This window comes from Vanellus vanellus (genome assembly GCF_965231255.1).
Source record: "Vanellus vanellus genome assembly, chromosome: 2".
NCBI lineage: Eukaryota > Metazoa > Chordata > Aves > Charadriiformes > Charadriidae > Vanellus > Vanellus vanellus.
Window position 1 is genome coordinate 164,311,812 of NC_138906.1, and position 21,979 is coordinate 164,333,790.

The 21,979-nt window shown below is 39.0% G+C and overlaps 1 protein-coding gene across 1 annotated transcript in view; it reads right to left on the reverse strand.

Annotated features, from left to right (window-relative positions):
* FAM135B (family with sequence similarity 135 member B) overlaps window positions 1-21,979 on the reverse strand; it is a gene marked incomplete at both ends in the record, with an annotated part of 140,068 nt that overhangs the window by 95,456 nt on the left and 22,633 nt on the right. Inside the window, one exon of the mRNA XM_082479798.1 lies at window positions 14,684-14,763. Coding sequence (XP_082335924.1) covers window positions 14,684-14,763 — 80 coding nt within the window. The remainder of the gene's footprint in view (window positions 1-14,683; window positions 14,764-21,979) is intronic.

Sequence of the window (21,979 nt, forward strand, 5' to 3'; positions counted from 1 at the left end):
TGATGAGGTGGCAGCCCAAGCTCCAAGGAAGCTCTGCATTCAGCTCTGAGCTCAGCATGTGATTCACCTCCTGGACCTGGTTCTAGAGGTGTCCATCACACACAACAGACACTCTGAGAGAAGTCTCCCATGTTGGAGTTCAGATGAACTGACAATAGTTTTGATGAGCATATAAAAGAAGTAGTTTTATATTTTCCTTTGCAGATTATAAAAGAACAGGTCCTAGACATCCCTCGACTCCCCTACAATGCCACCGACACAGGAGTGCTTAGGGCCAACACCTTCCATCAAACTAACCCTCATTTCTCGCCATGAAGGACTATGGGACTGATGACACTACAGAGCCACTGGCTGTATTCAGATTATTAAAAGCAGAAGCTGGTCCACTGCTGCAGATTTTCCACATACATATTAGTTACTTCTGGCAGGTCAATGTGTAGAGGTGGGGGAGAAATATTTTCATGAGCAGAATTATTCTCCTAATTTTGGATGTGGTACAGCAGCTATGATGATGTTGCAGCATACTTCCCGTTAGGACATAAGCCATATTCAAAAAAACTCCCACCTAGAAGAAAAGTCAGTGGTTTTAATTACATTAACAGACTCCAGATTACTGTTATTATTGCAACTCATTATGCAGTGCGTGGTAGAAATAGTAGGTCAAACATTTCCCTCTTTAGATCCACTGTATTACTCTCTAAAATGTGAACCGACCATAAAAAGTTACAAAAGCATAAATAATTCTCTGCTATCCTACACTGTCACATATCCAAGAATATCAAAGCTCTTTATATTAAGTAATTAAGTTTCACAATACCCTTATGACACAGACACAATTAACCCTATTACACATATGGGGAAACTAAAACAGAGGGAGGCTGATTGCTCAACATCGGAGCAGGGGAAAGGAGCCCAGCAATCGTAGGAATTAAGGACTAGTCAATCCTCCTGGGTCCTCAAATCACAGAATCATAGAATGGTTTAGCTTGCAAGGGACCTTAAAGATCATCTAGTTCCTACCCCTCTGTCATGGGCAGGGACACAAGCTATCATAATCCTCCAGCTATCATATGCCACACAGGCACATTTATAACTTCAACATGGCTCAGTGCTACAAACACTCGGGTTTTTGTTTCTGTTAAGCTCTGTTCTGAGGTTTTGCTTCTGATATTCGCTGGCTTGAGTGAGTACATTGGACGTGGGGTATTGGCCATATACTTTGGTTAATATCCATATGTGCCACAGTTTCATTTTTCTGTTACTTATTTGTTTAACCAGGTGAAATATCAGTAACACAAGGATCTTCCCTATACTATACTTTAAAGTGAGTTTCTTTTGTAAAAGCAATGAATGCTGAAATAAGTTACTCTGAACTAAATATGAGTAGTGCAATTTCATGGCTGTCTCTTCTAACATAGTGAGGAAGCTTTATTCTTACTCTTAAGGGATACTCTGTTTATTTCCTAGATTTTTTTTCCCCTAATTTAGTTCTGTTGTAGGGTTTTTTTTTCCTTTGTTTAAATATAAGCTTTTGATACTAACATCTGACACGTATTAGATAATGTGCAATATCATTTCTTTAAGAAGAAAAAACAGAAGGTAGAGTACCACCCCTCAGTTATATGTTTTTTTATATAATACATTTTCTTTTGCTCCTCAAAAATCATTCACAGAATTTATAAAATACTCTTGTGAAACAGATCTCTCAAAGTTATAGTCTGCAATACTAGAGTAAAAAATTATGGCCCATAGTGTCTGGAGACTGACTTTATCACTTTTTGCTGTGACACAGAAAGATGTGGTCAGTCAACTACTCTGCTGATCTACCCACTTTACATGCTGTCCTTGGAGGCACATTTAAACGGATGCAGTGCAATTTCAGGGGGTTTATGATCTTACCAGTGGAGGGTGTTGTGGTAGCAAATTTTTAATGTGCATTATGACTTCCCTCACATGTGTGCAAGGGAGGACTAAGTTACACAGTAGCTGCGGTAGAAGGTGAGATTTTCCCACCTTTCTGTAAAAGCCAAGTCTTTCATTTTGAACTTTCTTAGTTTCTATAGAATGCATGCTGTTGCATCATATATTTTTATATGTCCAGCTACCTAATTTAAAATAAAGGTGAAATCAGTTTTCCTAACATTCATCTCTAATATATCAAACCTTTAAGTGGGTGCTTATCTAATAAATGAGCAGGATCTATTTAAGCCAACAGGATTGTTTTCAAGCATCAAGTCACAAACCAGCATTTTGCTACACAGACTTTTACAGCAGCCACTAGAGAAAGTGTCTGCTTCTGACAGATCAGGCCATATTCAGAGGCTCCATGTAGTCTGGAGGAAGTTGTTTGCTCATGGAACATGAAAGAGGATGCAAATTTCCATGACCCTAGATGCAGAAAAGAAGAAAACACAAAACAAAGTGTGGGGTCTTTTTTTCCCACATAGCTTGCACCTCTTTGAGCCATTTGGTTTGTTATCCTTCTTCAAGTGATTCCTAACGATTCATGCAGGCGCAAAGATAATGAAAATTGTTCTCTGTTCAGGATGCACGTTGCTTTTAATCTTCAGCAGAGGTGTGAAAGTTTTGCATGAAACCCAAGACAAAAAGGGTATTTAAGTAAATAAGTAAAAATACACATGACATTACTTCTGCACGTGGAACACTGTAGGAAAGGAAATGTTGAGTTCCAGCATTACCTGCAGGGTCTGTGGTGTCACACCAGCAGGGAATGCAAGGCTAAAGAAGGAAGAAGAAGGTTTGAATCGTTCTCCTGTTCTTCACTGTGTTATACAAACCCGAGGTCTCATTTTCCTCAGGTCTCTATCTTCTTCCCCCCATTTGCTGTAGTTTCCTTGACTTCCTAATGACTCCCTCTCACGTTTTTTTGTCAAACAGAGAGCAAGAGCAGACCTTGTAGGCAGCACAATGTTTGAGGCTGCCGTTCAAACTAGAGTCTCTCTCCATGCAAATGGATGCTGGCAAGTGTCTTAAAGCAAGACTGGGGTTTTCCCACTGGGACATATGGTCCAATGCCAGGACTGATCAGTGCATCATCAGCATTGCTGTAGTAGGTTGCTAGGCACTGCTGGACGTGTTGCCTACAGCATGTCTCAAAGGTCCCTCTACAGATGGGAGATTGAAAGCTATGAGAGCACCTACACCATGAGGCCTTTCTTTAAGGGCAGTACACACATCACCATCGAGAAAGCACTTTGACTTGAGGCACAGTTTTATACCATCACATACACATCCCATCTGTGCAACTTAAACATCAAAATGAAATGTAAGTAGTTAAAGGGCAATCTCAGTCCAGCAAAAGTGCTTGTACTTAAATGAATCAATTTATTTACTCATTTCGTCTCACACTTAATGGGTATATAAGGCGACTGTAAAAAGCAAATTGAAATTACTGCATTCAAACCTATACTCTTTGCTCATGCTGGTGATGAAAATTCATACTTAGAATCATAGAATGGTTGGGGTTGGAAGATACATTTAAAGTTTCTGTAGTTCCAATCCCCCTGCCATGGACAAGGACATCTTTCACTAGATTAGGTTGATCAAAGCCCTATCCAACATATTGTATCAGATTTTTTTTTGCTTCTTTCAGTAATAAGGAAAACACAAAGATGATGAAGACTAACTAAAACCACAAGAGGAGACATCAAATCTCTCATATTACAGCTGCTAGAAAGGTGTTACATTTGTTTCTGGTATAAAAAAAATATTCATAGAAGGCAGACCACTCCTTTCTCTCAAGTGTAAGTAAATTAAAAAAAAAAAAAAACAAACAACAAAAAAACCTCACAACACCCTTCCTTCTTAAGAATTAACATTGAACACCCTTCTACAAAGATATGCCACAGTTCAATAACCAGAGCTGTGCACAAAACACTGGTTGAAGTTCTATGGCTTAGGTTCAGAAAGTATCAGAATAGCTATAGAAATGGTCCTTTCTGGACATGAAAGAATCCATGAACAAATTCCCCAGAACTTTTCTCTCATTGTGACATCACTATCCTACCTGGGACACAGCTTTTCTGCTGATGGAAGATTTTGAATCCACTGCTAGAAGGTATATCTCTCTAGCTATTTGGATTCCTGTTGTTTATCTTACATGTTTGGAAAGTTAATAAGTTATAAATTATATTTGCATCTTTGAAACAGATTTTACAGATAAGACAGAGACAAGGACACACAATTTTTCCTGCTGTCTGTGTTCCCTGTTTTAATCTGTAGGCCACAAGATTTTTCAGAGCAGTCCCTGTCAGTGTTATTGATGGGAAATTAAAACAACCATCATTCCCTGGCTGGAATAATAAATTAAGCAAATACTTCTGAAAGACTTGTGTGTACACTTGAACGCACAGAAAATTGTCTCATTTTTTTCTAATTTATGGTCATATCTAATACATAATGCTAAGCTTCAGAGCTACTGACCACAGCATAATGTCCTAGAGAACTGTTAATAGCACAGAATGCTTTGCTGAACCTCAAATTCAGTTCTCGGTTCATCGGAATTTAAGCCTGGCTTATATTTCCCAGTATATTCTTTGTTGATCTACAAAATTCATGGTGAAAATATAATCATAGTTGTAGTTTTACAAAATAGACATAAACAAACAACACCACTTCCATAATTTCATTTTCAATTAATAAATCACTGTTCCATTCCAGAAGGAAAATGTGAATTTATTTTTTTATCATTTAGGTGTTTTTTTTTTTTCTGTTAGGGGAAGAATGGGGTCCAAAGAAAATAATAAGAAAATTGTTCTCACACTGGAGTCTTCTCCACGTTCTTATTTCTTTACCATGATAAACCATTCGGAAGCATTATGCAAAATCCTGAATCAAGCCATGATCTTCAATTATTTGCTAAGAAAGAGAAGGGTACCATTTGCTACCTCTGTCGACTGTGTCACCATTCCTGCTTTTTAATATTACTTGCCTAATTTGCATACATACATTAAGGCACAAACTGCAATCACAGCCTTTTTGTGCCAGGTCTTTCACAAACAAAATGAAAATGTCTCTCTCCACAGAAGTTCCTGCAACTTCTTCTATAGTAAATGGACAGAAATAGGTGTGATTCAACTCGTCTTAAAATAGATATGTTAAATTACTCCCTCAAATTACCTGTTTCTCTCCTCTGACTATAAAGGGAGACTGGTTGATTAGCTTAGGTGGAGACACTCACAGCATAGATATCAGCAGTTAGATAAGATTTTTACCTTTAGTCACAGGTTTCTGGCGCTGCTTCTGTCTCGCAGCAATAGCTCAGATTATGGATGATTTATTTCCTGCCCTTAGAATACAACTGAACACATCATTACAAGACAATTATTTCCTGCTAGGATAGAAAACTTGGTGAAATAAGGTTTGTTAGAAAGCTTATATATAAATCATGTAAGATACCCTCCCCAGGAAGAACCACTACTATCTGCAACTATTAAGACTATATATGCATTTTAACTAATGAATATCTACTTCTTACACAGCAACTGTCATCTATATATCTCAGGATGTTCAAACCCTGATTTTTTTATGATCTTTGTGTCCCATAGTCACTAGGACAGCCCGACGACCTATAATCTCAAGAAGCCATCACTCCCTGTGGCATACCTTTAATGATTTGCCAAGAAGAATACTGGGACATAATCCAGCACCCATACATATTTTTTAAATAAAGGCTTAGAAATATGTGTAGTCCCCACAGAAAAATACAGTTGCATCTTCCTGAAATTCGGTCATTTAGCTCCTCCTAATTTAGACCCCAAAGTCTTTTAGCCCAGATGAGTGGCGAGACTTCATATTTATCACTTTGGTTGGGTAGCAAAATCTTCAGCTCAGAATTACCTGCTAAATCTGAAGGTAAAACTTAGGAAGAGGCTGAGGTGACTGAGACTGTAGTCATGCTAAACAAGCTCCTTACTGGAGAACTGCTCTAACACATGGCTACAGAAATGCAGTCATGCGGCATGCTCCTTCATATCATCCCACTTCCTTCTAAATGCATGGAAGATCCTCCCTTAATTGGCGATTCATAGCCTTCAACAAAGTTGTCTATGCCCTTTCCTTTAGGACCTGAACTATCTAAAAACTGAAGAAACCCCTCAGCTGTGTTTATTTCTTAGCTAACGTAAATCCAGCACATTAGCATCTTCTACAGAATTTTCTCGCAATTTTGTACACCTCCATTCAGTATGTTGTATTCCCTCTGATATATCTTACCTAGAGGGAATATGAGGTTACTTCTGTTGTCAGTTAAACATGATAGTGCCCCAAGTTCACACTGAATTCAAGAGATGCAGGACGAACTTTCAGTTTTATCTGTTATGTCTGTAGAAAGAGAATATACCTGTTATTCAGTCTTAGCACTAACTGCTGTACCATCCTTTCAGGTATTTCTAGCTCCCATGAAATACTAAGGCAAACCCATTCTGGTTTTGGTTCTGATGACAGAATTGAAAGAGCTTTGCTGGTAAAACATGGTTGTTGCCTGCATAGAATTCTGGGTACATTTTCTGTTTGTTTTTTTTTTTTTTTTTCCTCGTGTATCTATATAAAATTGCTATATCTAGTTTGTAACAGTCAGTTGTTAAGATTTTCATGATTTGTCACAAGCTTTCAATTTTTAATGCCACTTTTGGCACACAGTGAAAAGAAAACATTAGATTTTATTGAAGATTTTAAACTGTGAAAGGTTATTTAGTTAGCCCATTTTGACGTGCCAGTTTCAGAAGTACCTTCCTACTGAAACTTAAGTGTTTCAGGCTGAAGAAAAAAAAAGAAAAAAAGATTAAAGCAATACAAATAACCAGTGACTTCTAAAAATTTAGATTCTAAAGGCAACAAAACAGGGTTGAACGTGCCACATTTATCTGTACTGAGTTGTACATCTGCTTTTTAGAAGGCTTGAAAACTCAGTTGCTGAAGCTTGAAAATATCCATTCTTTAGTAGAGGAATGCTCGTGCAGACCTTCCATTTTTACAACTGAGCTAAAATAAGACTACTTTGAAAGTGCAAAGACAACATTTTTCAAGCACAAACTCAATGCTTCATCATTTTCCTATTTAAATGTTTGAAGAGACTTGTTTTAGTTTTGAAATATTATGTTTAGCATATTTATAGTTGGAATAAATGCAGACTTTATATTTAGGATAAATAATTCCTAAAAGAGAAACCATTATTTTTAAATTGCTTGATCAAAAAGTCCAAAATGTTTTCTCCCTCAGAGTGACTTTTGATTAAAACTGCACATTTCTGAGATGAATCCTTTATCTTAACCTTGCCTTTTGACATTTTGAATTAGCCTTATGGAAAGAATTACATAAAACTGCCTCTCTACCCATACCTAGATTCACTGATGATAAAAACCAAGATGTCCTATTAATTTCCTTGTATGAAAAAACCTAACACAAAAGCAGTCTCTTATCACTGTGTTGCGCTATAAACCAAAGTTCATTTTTCAGACATACTGAAATGTGAGATAACTGACCCACTTAGCATCAGCAGAAAGTTTTGTCTTTTATTTCTTAAATACTTAGTATTTTGCTAAAACTAAAAGAATCTGTGCTTTTTGTAATGTTTCATTTCTGTTTCAAAACTCATTGCCAGTTCCCTAAGAGACTCGTTCACTTAGAGAATTCACTTCAGAAAATAATTCTGGGCTTCGGAAACTTAGGTGAGCAAATATGTGTTTGTTGTGTCACCTAACTGTAGCTGTCACTCCGTATATTTATTCCAAATACTAGTTCATATAATAAAACTCCCTGAGTAAAGTACAGGATATCACAACAGGACACCACATAGTTTTTCATTAGTGCAGAGCAGGAGGAAATGGTTTTCTGGATGCAATTTACCTACTGAATCAGTGTAAATGACTATTCAATATGTAGGGCAGTGGTGGATTTTAAAGGACTTGCAAGATTGAACCTTGTATTAGGCTGAAGGCAGCAAGTATGTGGTGAAATCAGACACGTAAGTAAACTTGGACGAGAAGAAAGCGCTGTGAAAGTCCAATTCACATCTGAGTGGTGGGTCTGAAAAAGCTATTTAACCACTAAGCTGAAGTTTATTCTTAGCCTGAAGCAGCAGAAATACCATGTTGTCTCTCTGCATCTGAATGACTGGATTCTGTTTCTACTACACCTTCAGGTTGCCACTGATAAGAAGTTTTGTGTCTTAGACTCGCTCCATAGAGGAAGAGACTTGTGGCATGTGCTGATGTTTACAGGCCCTTCCTAGTTCTGGCATTCTCCACTGGCCAGGTCTCTATTTTGTGTTGGGATGTTCTTCAGCATCTCCAAGACTGTGGCCTGCCTCATTGCCATCTGTGTGATCTGCCCCAGCTTCTGCAGGGAGGACTGGAGGGTGTCCTGCACACCCCAGGGTCTGCAATGGAAAATCTCCCAGCCACAAACACATCTTTTGAGCTTCCATCCTTTGAACAATTTGAAAGGTCTTCATTGGAAGAGGACTGAGACATGCATACAGAAGTAGCATGTTAGTCTGGGATAACTTTGGTTTCATCCTTTTCATCTTTTTTCTCAGTTTCTTTCTTATCTCTTGGAAGATCATGGAATTAGGTCTGTTTAGATTGTGGATTGATAACTCATAAAATTTCTCACCATTTCTTATCATCTCACAGATAATAAAGTTTTCTAAGACAACTCATCCCCAAAATAACATCTCACAATGAAGTCCCCTCTAGATATAATTTGTATTTGTCAGGTGTGCTTTGTTTTACGTATAAAATACATATTTATTTTCAGATTACTTTAATAAGCTTTCAAAACCAAAAATGTGTATTTGCTAAAATGTGAATATCTCCTCCCTTCTCTCATGCTTCAAAAGCAGTAAGCTTAGCTTCACTTAATGGAGGCAGAAATTACCTTTCAAAAAGTTATTGAAACTAATGACTGCAATTTCATATTGTTCCACAAGTCATGGTGCTGTTTCTTCTTGCTCTAAAGAGCAACTAACTGCAAATGCTTGTTTTGACTGCATTAAGAAGCCATTTACAAGAAAAGGTTTTTCTTTTATAATCAGAGTAGAATTCCTTTACCAGGAACTTCTTTGAGATATACAAATACCAATAAAGAGATTAGGATCTCTAATTGTTTATTAAAAACCAGGCAGAAACAGTTAGTTAAGGAGCATATCAGAAACATAAATAACTCTTCAAATTAGGTCTTAGGTGCAAGGTAGTCACAGATTAACATTTAATTTATAGGAAAAGGCATTCTGTGTGGGTGACCACAAATTTGTATAGCACGATGCAGATACAGCAATGTTCTTCATTTTCTGAGACTCTCTCCTGCTTTCTTTTTTGCACATCACAATTTAAATCATGCTAATTTTTTCTTGTCACCTAATGAGAAAGCATCAGACTGTGTGTACATGAAACATTTCTACATCACAAATCAAAAAAGTTAATGTGTAACAGCAGTCACAGCTACTTTTTCTTGACTTGTCTGGAACAAATACTGCATCTTCTCTCCCCTGCCTTATATAAGATAGATGAAGAGAGAATCACATTACTTGGCTGTCTTTGGCTTTCAGCACTCTTAGACAATAACCCAATTTAACTGACTAAAATTAGGTGGAACGCTGCTACAATCTAATAAAGACTAACCTGTCAGGCAATAATTTTTCTTAAATCCTTCGTATTACTTTCAATTAGATTTTCAGGCTAACTTTTCAAAAATATTTGTCTATTTGAAATTTTTTGAAAATTGGTGATGTGGTAATTCTGGATAGGAGAAACAAAGGAAATCTGGACACAAATCAAATTCCTCAGTAATTTCTGTAGTTATATGCGATGTAAAATAATTTTTTTCTTCATGTTCACCCACCAAAGAAATGTCTTTGTCCTGTAAGGTGAACAGCTAGGCAAGCTGATAGGCACATAGCTACCCATGGTTGCAGTACTTCCAAATGAGGCATAGTGGGTCTAAAAACAGAACTTATAAAAAATCTGACTACAACTTTCACTAATAAAGAATAATCCTCTCTCCAAGCTGTAACGCATCCAGGTGGTGTGTAGACTACTGCAAAACACTGCTGAGGAGACTGAAATTTATAGTTTTCCCGAGATTTGTCTTAGCTGGCATCTTCAACAATGTAATTCATGCTCATATTCTTTGTAGGCAATAATGCTGCAAAGATTTAGCCCATGCATATGCATACCATGTTCCTTAAGTAATCCTCACCTATACTGGTGAGGATTCTCCACCATTATTCTCCACTCTTTCAGGTGGTATAGGAAATCAAGATAAAACAGCTAAAACTAACAGTTTTCAAGTTCTTTGACCAATGACCTTGTGTGCTTATGGGTAAACTTTAAAATAACAATGTTAAGCTCCTGCACTCTTTCATCTTGTATCTATAGACTGGAAATCACTGAATGACTGTGTATTCGTAACTTCTATGAATCCTTGTCCCAAAATTTATACGGTAGCCTAAAAACTTATTGAAGACACTAGTGGATCATAAAACAACTCAGCCAAGGAGCTAATTATACAAATGTGCTACTGAGAGATGGTATATTCACTTTCCTGATTCCTTTGCCTGTTCGTGCTTGAGTCATGCAGATTCAGCCCACTGTATGCTGCAGGTGGACACCATCACACAGCAACTTTAACAATCTGTGCTGCTGAAGAGTACTAGAGGAAAAAGCCCCATAAATCCACTCAGAAAGGCATTTCTAGAGTTAAGCTTTAAGATACGTCTGCATTAGCTCAGCCCTGCAGAACTCATGAGGAGTCCAATGAAGTATGTACTGTTATGAGCTACACAAGAACAATCAGAGAGCATAAATTGTTCTTTACAAGCCAAAAGCAGTCTGACACCCGTATCTATAGTCATGGTATCTATTCAAAGAGAGGAAGCTACATTTCACGGGGTTTGAAAACCCGCATGAGAGCAACTAGACTGTGCACAATAAGCCTTGTTCCCTCTCTCCTTTTCAATGCTGAAAAAGTCACCAGCCACCAGACTTTTACTGTCTTCAGGGAAACCCACCTCGCTAAAAATGCTTAGGAATAAGAAAGAAATGTATATATTTTTACATATATGTGCATATGTATACATGCTACATAGCATATTTATGTCCATACAGCCTGACTCAATAGGAGCTAATGTGCAGCCTTGATGACCTAAGCAACCAAACCACAGAGGCTACTGGTCTCCAGCACAGCTCCCCCTTGCTTTGACTGGGACATATAGCCTGTTCTCTTCCCACAATGCAGACAGGATGCAGCCACCATGTGGACCATGAAGTAGGTCATCGAGACTTCCTGCACAACCTGCCAGTCCTGAGCCATGGATGAAGCCCTTGCAGTTCAGATTTGGCTGGCAACCACCGAAGGGAATGCCCGCTACAGGGTTTAGCTTCCCTTCTGCTGAATTCTTGAAAGCTACACATTTTTTGCCTCTGTTGCTGAAAACATCCAGTGGGAAGCAAATATTGCTAATGCTGTCAGTTCCCATGGTTTTAGTGTAAATCCTGAAAACTTTAATAAAAATAAAAGGCCACATGCACTGAAAGAAGTTCTATTTGTTATTTCTGTTAGATATTTACGTATTTTAGACATTTTATTACTGCATATATTGATAGATTTTACTATATAAATTTACATAATTGTTTTCAAAATATATTCTCAGTTCTCATAGATGCTATGAACCTGACAAGGAAAAGATTAAAAATATTTCCTTTAAACCAAATTCATTAATTCCACCTATTTTGTGTTCATTCTTTTTGGTGAGGTAGGAGCTTATTTGCTATTTTATAACAACACCCTCGGTTTGTTGTAATATGACTTTAAAAGGGGTATCTTATAGAAGTATACATAGCAATTTAATTAGTCCTATCCCTGCTATCCGAATACTGAGAGAGATCAGTGGCATGAGAACAAAAAGAACATTACATCCTGTTTGCCTTTAAGCTCAATCCCATTAAACGATGCTCTCTTGCAGGCCTATGAAATCAATTAAGAACTACTTGTGAAGATAGCCAAGGAAAAACTGTTTAAATCCTTAACAGCTTAAATACCCCCTGTCTTGATGTTAGCCCTATAAAGCTATTAGACTCCAGTCTGGATTGCATTAGCACTACGAAAGTCAGCTGCTAATCCTGTAACCACACTGCCTGCCTTGCCTCTCTCCTGCCCATGCTTTTACAGGGATTGTTTTGAGCAGAGGTAAAAGAAGATGGGATACTGAAGATGTACCAGGCAGAAGAAATTACTAACCTGAATAACAACTAAATAGAGTTGGGTTTCTTCCTTAAATAATGTAGCCATCCCTGTCTTAATGAAGAATAGGGATAGTGGGTTTTGTTGTTTGTTGTTGAGGGTGTTTTGCTCCTAGAAAGTAAAACTCTAGATATTTTCATACTGAGACTATTTAATTAGTTCAAGACTGCCTATGCCAGAAACTACTGGAAATTGAGGACATTTCCAGAGAGCAAAGGAACTCAAGGGGATTCTGAATACACCAAGGGCAAATTACACTGAAAGGTGGTGAAAAATAGTTTTCTTTCTTCCTTGGGGACTACCAGGTTTGCCAAACCTGGACTAGGTTTGTTTGTTTGTGTGTTTGTTTCATTGATTATTTCCCAAATCAAGTTCCTTACTCAGATTTTGAGTTTGCGAATTTTACTCAGGTGATTTCTTCATATTTTTTATAACTTTTGTATTTTATACAAATATAATTTGAATAATAATTTTCGGTTTTAATAATAGAATCATAGAATTGCTGAAGTTGGAAAGGACCTTTAAGATCATCAAGTCCAACCATTAACCTACCCTGACAAAACCACTTCTAAACCATGTCCCCAGGTACCACATCTACCCTTTTTTTAAACACCTCCAGGGATGGTGAATCCACCACCTCCCTGGGCAGCCTATTCCAATGTTTAATAACACTTTCAGTGAAAAAAATTTTCCTAATATCCAATCTAAACCTCCTCTGACATAACTTGAACCCATTTCCTCTCATCCTATCACTTGTCACCAGGGAGAAGAGGTCAGCTCCCACCTCTCTACAACCCCCTTTCAGGTAGTTGTAGAGGGTGATAAGGTCTCCCCTCAGCCTCCTCTTCTCCAGGCTAAACAACCCCAGTTCCCTCAATCGTTCCTTATAAGACTTGTCCTCCAGACCCTTCACCAGCTTTGTAGCCCTTCTCTGGACACGCTCCAACACCTCAATGTCTTTCTTGTAATGAGGGGCCCAAAACCGAATGCAGTACTTGAGGCGGGGCCTCATCAGTGCCAAGTACAAGGGGACGATCACTTCCCTAGTCCTGCTCATCACACTATTCCTGATACGGGCCAGGATGCCATTGGCCTTTTTGGTCACCTGGGCACACTGCCGGCTCATATTCAGCCAGCTGTCAATAATAATGTATCTATTTAATTGAACCAGACTTCCAAACTGGAAAAAAAAAAAACAAACAACAAAAACAAAAAAACCCAAACATTTTTACTTAAAAATACCCTTTAACCCACCCAAATAACGTTAAACTACAAAATATCAAATGTTATAAGTAAAAAACCCAAAATGTGATATCCAAGCTTAGGAACTTATTAATCTTGCACTCATATTTTTAGTTCCTCTATGCACAATATTGAGTCAAAATGACTCTATAAGTTGTTCTCTACAAGCTGCTGTTAACACTGAAACAAACTTCATCCAGAAATCCCTTAAAATAGTAAGACAACTCTTTCCATTGTCAGCCTGGAAAGCCACATGTAAGAGAGCCTGCTTGCAGATAAGATCGTAAGAATTTCCTCTTGGGAAATTGGGACATGAAGTCCTCACAGGAAAAGCACATTTTAAATTCCACAAACAGTTACAGAATCTATGCTGGTAATAATAACATTGCAATAAATTAACGGATGTGCCAGACTGTGATGTCTGTCCAGAAGTGTCCAAATAATGAAGATAAACCTGGAGAACAATGAGCAGAGAAAGCTCTGCAATAATCCTATAGTACACCATTGCTCTACCAGTGAATATCCTGATGCGAAGGATCTTGCCTCCAGCCTGCACCAGTTTTCTCCAGCCTGAACTTGGGTGTGGACTTGGTCAGTTTCTTTCAACACTCATTACCACACTGAGATGCTCCCACCTCTGCAGTACAACAGGACAACACTTTGTGTTACCCACACATTTAGAGTGGGTTGTAAAGTATTCTCTTTACATGCACAGCTTTTCCACACTATGCAATTTTGTTTTCCCTTCTTCCAGTCCCAGCACAGTTCATAAGGCTCCCCAAGTTTTGTAAGTCCAGAAAAGAAAAACAATGTCTAAATAACATCTGTATTGCTCAGTGCTCTCCTGGACCAATTCTGTCCACCCCAGCAGACTTCCTTCCTACCTCTCTTTTCACACGATGGCAAGGACTGGTCATCATCCGCCTCCTCCAAGCATGACCCAGTTTGAAACCAGACCCAGAGCTGAACATGGAAACAGACACAGCACCGTAACTCAAGCCCAACTCAGTGACAACCCATTCAAGAGCAGTGAGCTGAACAGCCACCGATCACTAGGGAAATTCAGGTTTAGATTAAAATCCAAGCTCATACTTTGAAATTCACAGCCTTACTTCACCAGTTCCCTACACACCCCCACCTCCATCCCATCCAACTTCACAACCCTCTGCAAACTGCTTACCTGTCTGTCCCACAATCGTAGCAAACAGCCTGTGGGGAATCCTGGATGGGATCTTCAGTCCAGCTCTTATCTGGTAATACCTGGGGGGAAAGAATTAAAAACAACATGCTATTATACAGTTAACTACTTGATCCAACCTAAAAATCTGTGAATACATCCTGGGCATCCACACTCAGAAGTGCTCAAGAAAACATTTTGAGGTATGTTCAGAAATACTGAGCTTTTTCTTCTGCTTTGGAGTTTTAATTAAAGTGAGTTTATACTGATTTTAATCAGGCCCCTCTTATTTTACAGTAGTTGGAGTCACATTGGCCTGATGTGTGACTAATGAGGAAAGATTGAAAAGCTCTTGGTTTCTTGTATGGAAAAGTGACATAGAGAAATATCTACAATAAAAGGCAGTGAGATTAGACAGAGTGAAAAAAATTAATACAAATAAAGAAAGAGGAAACTTCTGGCGAAAGAAAACAAATGTGTTAATCTCACATCTACGAAAATTCCATTTATACGTAGTGATTATCATTCTTCTGTTCCATATTGAGGCTACCATATAATGAAAATGTTAGCATTAATCATATCTAAACCAGCTGTATTCTAGTTATTTGCTATCCCATAGGTAATCACTATGTTAGAGGAAGGAAGACAGAAAAAGAAAACATCAGCAATTTCACTGGCTTAAGTTACACATGATGCAGGTTACTTCAGAAAGTTTGCATGTATGATCTCAGTCTAAAGAGAGAAAAAAACTTCATCCCAGTCCTCTCTCATTACCACTTTCATGAATGAGAAATAAGAGGTAGTGTACAGCATAGTATCTAATCCACTACATGGCAGCTCAGGATACCTCCACCTGTTCACAGATCTCCCACTGACCTGCTGTAACACCATGTTGGTGTCAATCCCCTTTTCTCTGCATTTTCATTCCTACTCTTTTGTTTGGTCTATTTGTTTATAAAATTCCCCTTATCTCACAAGTGCTTGCAGATATTTTCAACCTGATTTGTGTCTGAGGTTCTAAGGACAAAAATAAAGGTTAACAACAAAAAAAAAAATTCGAGTTGTTCCCAATCTGGGAACAAAAGTCCAGGTTGACGCAAACACAGACCCACCGCCGGTGAGGGAAGAGTTGGTATGTGAACTGTAACAGGAGCTTGACCCCTACAAATCCATGGGCCCTGACGTTATCCACCCAAGGGTGTTAAGAGAGCTGGCTGATGTCATTGCAAGGCTGATCTCCATAATCTTTCAGAAGTAGTGGAGACTGGGGGAAGTCCCAGAAGACTGGAAGAAGGCTAATGTCACTCCCATCTATAAGAAGGGCTTAAAGGAGGATAATATCCTATAACTGTCTGTCCACCTCTCTTCGATTCTTGCTGCTTAATATTGTGGTGGGTTATCCTTGGCTAAGGGCAAATTCCCACCCAGACGCTCTCTCACTCCCCCTCATCAACACAACAGGAGTTGAAAATAGGATGAAAAATAGGATGAGAGAAAGACAAGGAGATCACTTACCAGTTACTGTCACAGGCAAAACAGAATCAATTTGGAGAAAATTAATTTAATTTATTCACAATTGGGTAGTAAGAAACAAAGCTAAACATTAAAACACCACCTTCCCCCACCCCCTTTTTCCCAGGCCCAGCTTCACTCTTTCCGACTCCTCTCTTCCCAACTCCTCTCTTCCCAAGCAGCTCAGGGGGGATGGGGATGGGAGTTACAGTCAGTCCATAACAGCCCCTGTCGGCTGCTCCATCCTCCTCACACATTCCCTGTGGGCCCTTCCACAGGCTGCAGTTCCTTCAGGAAATATCCAACTGGCTGCCTACTGCCACACTGTGATAACATCTGTCTTCTCTCATCATGTGTCTCATGATCAGAAGTATCTCAAGCAGCCCTAAATACTTTCATTAGGAAACTGATTTCCAGTGGCTTGGCTGGTGCTCGAGATCAAGGCACCTAAAGCTGGGGAGACTATACAAAGGTGCCGGTTTTAACGACCATGTAGTCAAAACTCTCAGCAGACTCGGGAGACATACAGCTCCTAAGAGAAAATGCTGGGCAGACCTTGGCTTCACTCATTGTCCAGACTAGAACTCACTACAGTACAGACTTGGATAGCAAAAAAACACATGAAGATACCTCAATACTGGTGACTTCATAAGAAGGTTATTTCCACCCTTTATTATTGCCTTTGCAAAATGGTCTAGGTGGAACAACTTAAAGGAGCTAGGTCTTCATCTTATTTTAACCTTTCCCTAATTATCCCCCTTTTGGCAAAATCATTTGAATGTCAGAGATATTCTAGAAGTCATAAATAGACATCTTCTTGTGTACCCACCAAGTTTAACTGCTCAAAACAAAAACTGCGTGGAAGAGTCATAGAAACCCAAGGAACTCTCAGATTAAGGTTAAATTGAGGTTAAAGGTCCAGATGTAAAGAGAAGAAGAATCTGAAGACTAGTAAGGCCTGCAATACTAAGTAATGCAGCCAAAAATGCCACTTATATTTTATAGGCAACAAAACATGTTTTCATTCTTAATAAAAAAGAATGACACTAATCAGTTACTAATAAAGAATTTATTGCAGATTGTTTGGTACCTGATGCCAAAGGTTTGGCCTTGATAATGCAATGGCATAAAGCAATTCTGGTATAAACGATCATGGAATTAGATGCATTCTTCCTAAAGAAAGACTTTAGCAAATAGTCTCATGCCCAGAAGACACAAAAGGCTTCTGTATATACTGTTGTTTCAAGATTTGTGCAATTGTGTATATGTAGGCATTGCACAATACCTTGCACCTCAAGGTAGTGACACTGTTGGTCAATTAGATTAATGGTAGAGAAGGACAGTAATGTAGAGGACCTCAGACTGAAGTCCCCCAACACCCCAGTGACATTCATGGAAATTATTCATCAGACAGCAAAAGCGTTAAAGACTCAAACCCAAATATTAAATTCAAAATTAAATAGAAATGCTCAAAATTTATCAGTTTATTCCTTTTAAAACTGAAGAGTTTTCCTGAAAATCTTTGAGAACAAGTTGTTTTTCAACGAAAGTTTTAAGCAAAACTTTAACAACAGCTCCAAAGGAGGTTATAAATATCACAAGCAGAATATGAACAAAGAACAGCTTCACCTTGGGTGGCAAGAAATAACTAAAGACATCCTCATTTGAGTTTCACCAGACTTCTTGTTGTCCAGTTAAAATAAACAACCTCCGTACAGGAAACTGAATAAAACCCATTACCTGGTGGTTTTTTTGTTTTGTTTTGTTTTGTTTTCTTCCAATTTTTAAGCCACTTATCAATATTTAAATCATAAGACATGCAAACGTTATCCATTCCTCCCCAGAGCTTTCACTGAGTCTTTGCAGGCAGGGAGGAATTGCCAAACAGTGACTTTATGCCTAAGCAAAAGGATAAAAATGAAGGTTCCTGCTCCAACACTCTGCAGCTGGATTTTACTTTGTAATAGTTTTGTGCATTGTGAGGAGGGTTTTCCTGATCAAAATACAGGCAACTGCAAGACATAGACTCCCATGTTTTCTTCAGCAGCAAACACAGATGAATATCTCCTCTTCCCCACTCCCCTGCCCTACACACCTCTTGGTTATGCCAATACAAGTAATGTGATACCAAGAGGTAAAACAGAACCGTGTTAATGTAAGTGCAAATAACAAATAAAACACTCTTTTTGTCAGTACATCTACAAAAATCCACTGTTGTATGACTGAATATGGCGCTCAGTCCCTGCTAACAGGAATCATTGAATGGTTTATGTTGGTAGGGACCTTACAGGTCATCTAGTTATCTAGTCAGGTGTCATCTGCCACAGGCAGGGACACCTCCCACTAGACCGGGTTGCCCAAAGCCCCATCCAGCTTAGTGTTGAATACTTCCAGGGATGAAGCATCCACAATTTCCCTGGGCAATTTGTTCCAGTGCCTCACCAACCTCATAGTGAAAAATTTCTTCCTGATATCTAACCTAAACCTACCTTCTTCCAGTTTGAAGCCATTACCCCTCATCCTATCACCAAATCCTCTTGCAAAAAGTCTCTCTCCAAGGTAGATGGAAAACAGTTTTGACATGCTAAGACCACTCATTCTCTTACAGTGAAGTACTGTCTGAACCAGAAATTGCATAAATCATGCTGAGAAGCAACAAGTACAGCTGACCATACAGTGTCTCTGTTTTTCCTCAGAATGAAGCAACCCACTTCCAGCTGGCTCTAAATACTCTCATCAGGAAGTGGCCTTATAGGCTGGTCATCCTCACCAGCCTTTTCCAATCTACCCAAGAAAAAGAGGGATCGGTTTAATGGCCTGAGTTCTCCTAGAGTCTGCATGACCTCTTCTCACCTGAGTGGAACATTTGCTGTGTGGACACTGCGGCAGCAGAGCCTTGAAGGTGGGCTGCTATCTGGGTGGAGACAATTGCACAGATGTGGCTTCTCCCTCTTTGTGTAAGTAGCTGCTGTCTGCATTTCAGGCTTGGTAAGAAATTCTACAGACAAGGGCTTTATCTCTGTCCAGCTGAGTGAACCTCTCCAAATTATATGAGGCATGAATAGAAAAACTACAAAGAATAGGAACAGGACTGGGAGGTCAAAATCTACTCCTAAAACTGGAAAATCAGGCTGAGGTAAACATTGCAAAAACCACCCAAATAGTTACAGGAGGTCCTCCACCACACAGGTGCAGGAAAGGACTTCCCGATAGTGATATGGGGCTGACAATGATAAATGAGAAATCATCTCCCAAAATAACAAGCTATTTTGCCCTTCTGCTTACCTTTTTTTTTTTTTTTTTTTTTTTCATGAAGAGCACACACAGATGGGAAGGCTGAAGGGAAGGTTCAAAGCTTTTTCAAAGCTTTGAAAAAGATGACAGCCAAGGTGCTAAAATCAAAGAGGTCAGCAGGCTTAGTGAAGATGAAGCTGGAGAACCTTGGCAGAAGTGGCATGTAAACTGGACACTCAGTAATATAGGGTTTACAACAAATCCAAGAAATCGGTAAAAGTACAGAAGGGCTGATGATGAGCAGAAGCTAAACAATCATTTTGCAAAGGGGCTGAAATGGACATCCTTATGGATCACTGAGTGTGGCCCCAGAAATACATAAGGCTTTATGGAAGATTATGAATGAAAGAATAATTAGGAAATAAATGAGAAAGTGCAATACAATTCCCATTTTATTACAATTAAGCTAAGTCTGCCTCATTAGATTTAGGCTAGGTAGTACCTCTCTTTAGGCAAACAGCTGGTTTGTGGTTTGTTGTTTTTTTAAGACAAGAGCAGTGCAGAAAAGCTTATTTAGGCTTCAGTAAAGTAGGGAGACCACGGAAAATCGCCAGCTAGTGTGGAAAAGGCACTGTGAAGGGAAGATCAGGAAACAGCAAGCTGATTTTAAGAAAAGAACTAAAGGAGCTTGGCACACTTAACTCAGCAAAACACAGAGCAATCAGATCCCCTCTCCATCTATAAATACACTAGGAGGAAAAACATCAGGAAGGAAGAAAAAGAGTGAGGTACAAGAAAGTACAACATTGGCACAAGAACGATGACACACAAATTGCCTATGAATAAATGCAATTTAGACATAAGAAGTTGTAGCTGGCAAAGGAGTAAGACTGTGAAACAACCTCCTAACAGAAGCAGGAATGAAAAAAACAATTTGCTTTTAGGGGAAGGTCAGTAAATTTCCAAATGATTTGGAAATTTATGGACCCTTCCATACATGGATCCTTCTTATTTGCAGGACCAACGTTATTTATGCAGGCAGTGCATACCACTCCAAGACCCTTCTTTCTTGTGAGACAGACTGCATGGGTCACTGTAGCAGCAATGAATTTACCATCACCACCTTCACTGACGATTTGTGAATTTCTTATCTTTAAAATGAAATAGTGAATTTGAATATTCACTTTGATTTTCCTATGCTTGGACACTTATTAATCCCTGATGGCCTGTACTGACTTGCCTGGCATACTGATGTTAAAGTCTCCCTCGGGATCTTCACTCCACTAACGGATATGTTGGGTGACACTGTCTCCCCTTGCCTCCCCCTTCAAGAGGCAAAGCTACTGACACCTTTCACTCTCCAGGCACTGTGGTGGTCAGGCTTCTCAGGAGCACCAAGATCACTCTCAGACGTTAAGTGCTCACTTAAAAACCAGGCAGGGTACAGAGGGATGTTTGGGTTTGGTTGGTTTTTTTTGTTTGTTTTTTGGTTGTGGGTTTGTTTGTTTGTTTGTTTGTTTTTTCTGTCTGTTAATTATTACATTGCACTCAAATTAACAGAAGAAATATTTAATTTTTGGAGAATAAAATGTTTTAGCTTCAGATAACTCATGGTGCCATCTCTAGTGTTCTAACTGTACAACAGGGCATTACCTAATCCCAAAGAATTTACATCAAAACCAGAAGAGAGACACGTCAAGGGAGCAGGCTGGTACTAGCCCTGTTACTGACACTTTGGACTCCATCCTTCCCTTGCTTCCTCCTTTCAGATCAAATCCAGAGCATCTCAGCTCTCATCTAGTCCTACAAGTTGCTTCCTACTTGTCTTCTGCCATTGACTGGTAATGGCACTGGGAAGCCCAGGTTCAGAAAAGATGACTAGTTTGAGAGAAGCGATTTGTTGGATAATATTGATGCATCATGCTACCAAACCAGATCACTCCCACCAGAAGCCCTGACAGACCAGACTGCTCCTCCCTGATCATTCCTGCAGCATGGAAATCAAAAAGATTGGCTCAGTAACACTGTTGTAGGAGCCAGACAAGTTCAAAACTGCATAGCTTCCATCTGCTTTGAATTATACCTCAAGAGCTGCAAGGCTTAAAATTTCATCCCAAGTTAGGCTACTTTTTAATAAACAAATCTTAAGCTAATACATACTACAAATAAACTAGCTGTATACTGAGCCTGATCAGTCAGCCTGGAGTTTCTGTTGCTCCTCAGACCAGTGTGGGAGTTCCACTCCAGCAGCCCCTGTCAGCAAAATGTCTCTGTTGAATTACTACTGCCTGGGAACAAAGGCAGCACACTGTTTTAGAAGTCAATGAAGAAAAGCCTTACAGTCAAGGAAAAAGACAGATTTCTTCATGAAAACAGCATGAGAAGAGACTTCAAAACTCTATTCAAGACGTAACTTCATTGACCATAAAAAAGTTTGAACTCAGGGTTTTCAGCTGAAAAAAAAACACCTTTCTTCTCTGGAAACATTAACAGACCTTTCTGGACTGCACAGATGATCCCCAGAAGAGGATTTCCAGGTGCGTTACCATCTGA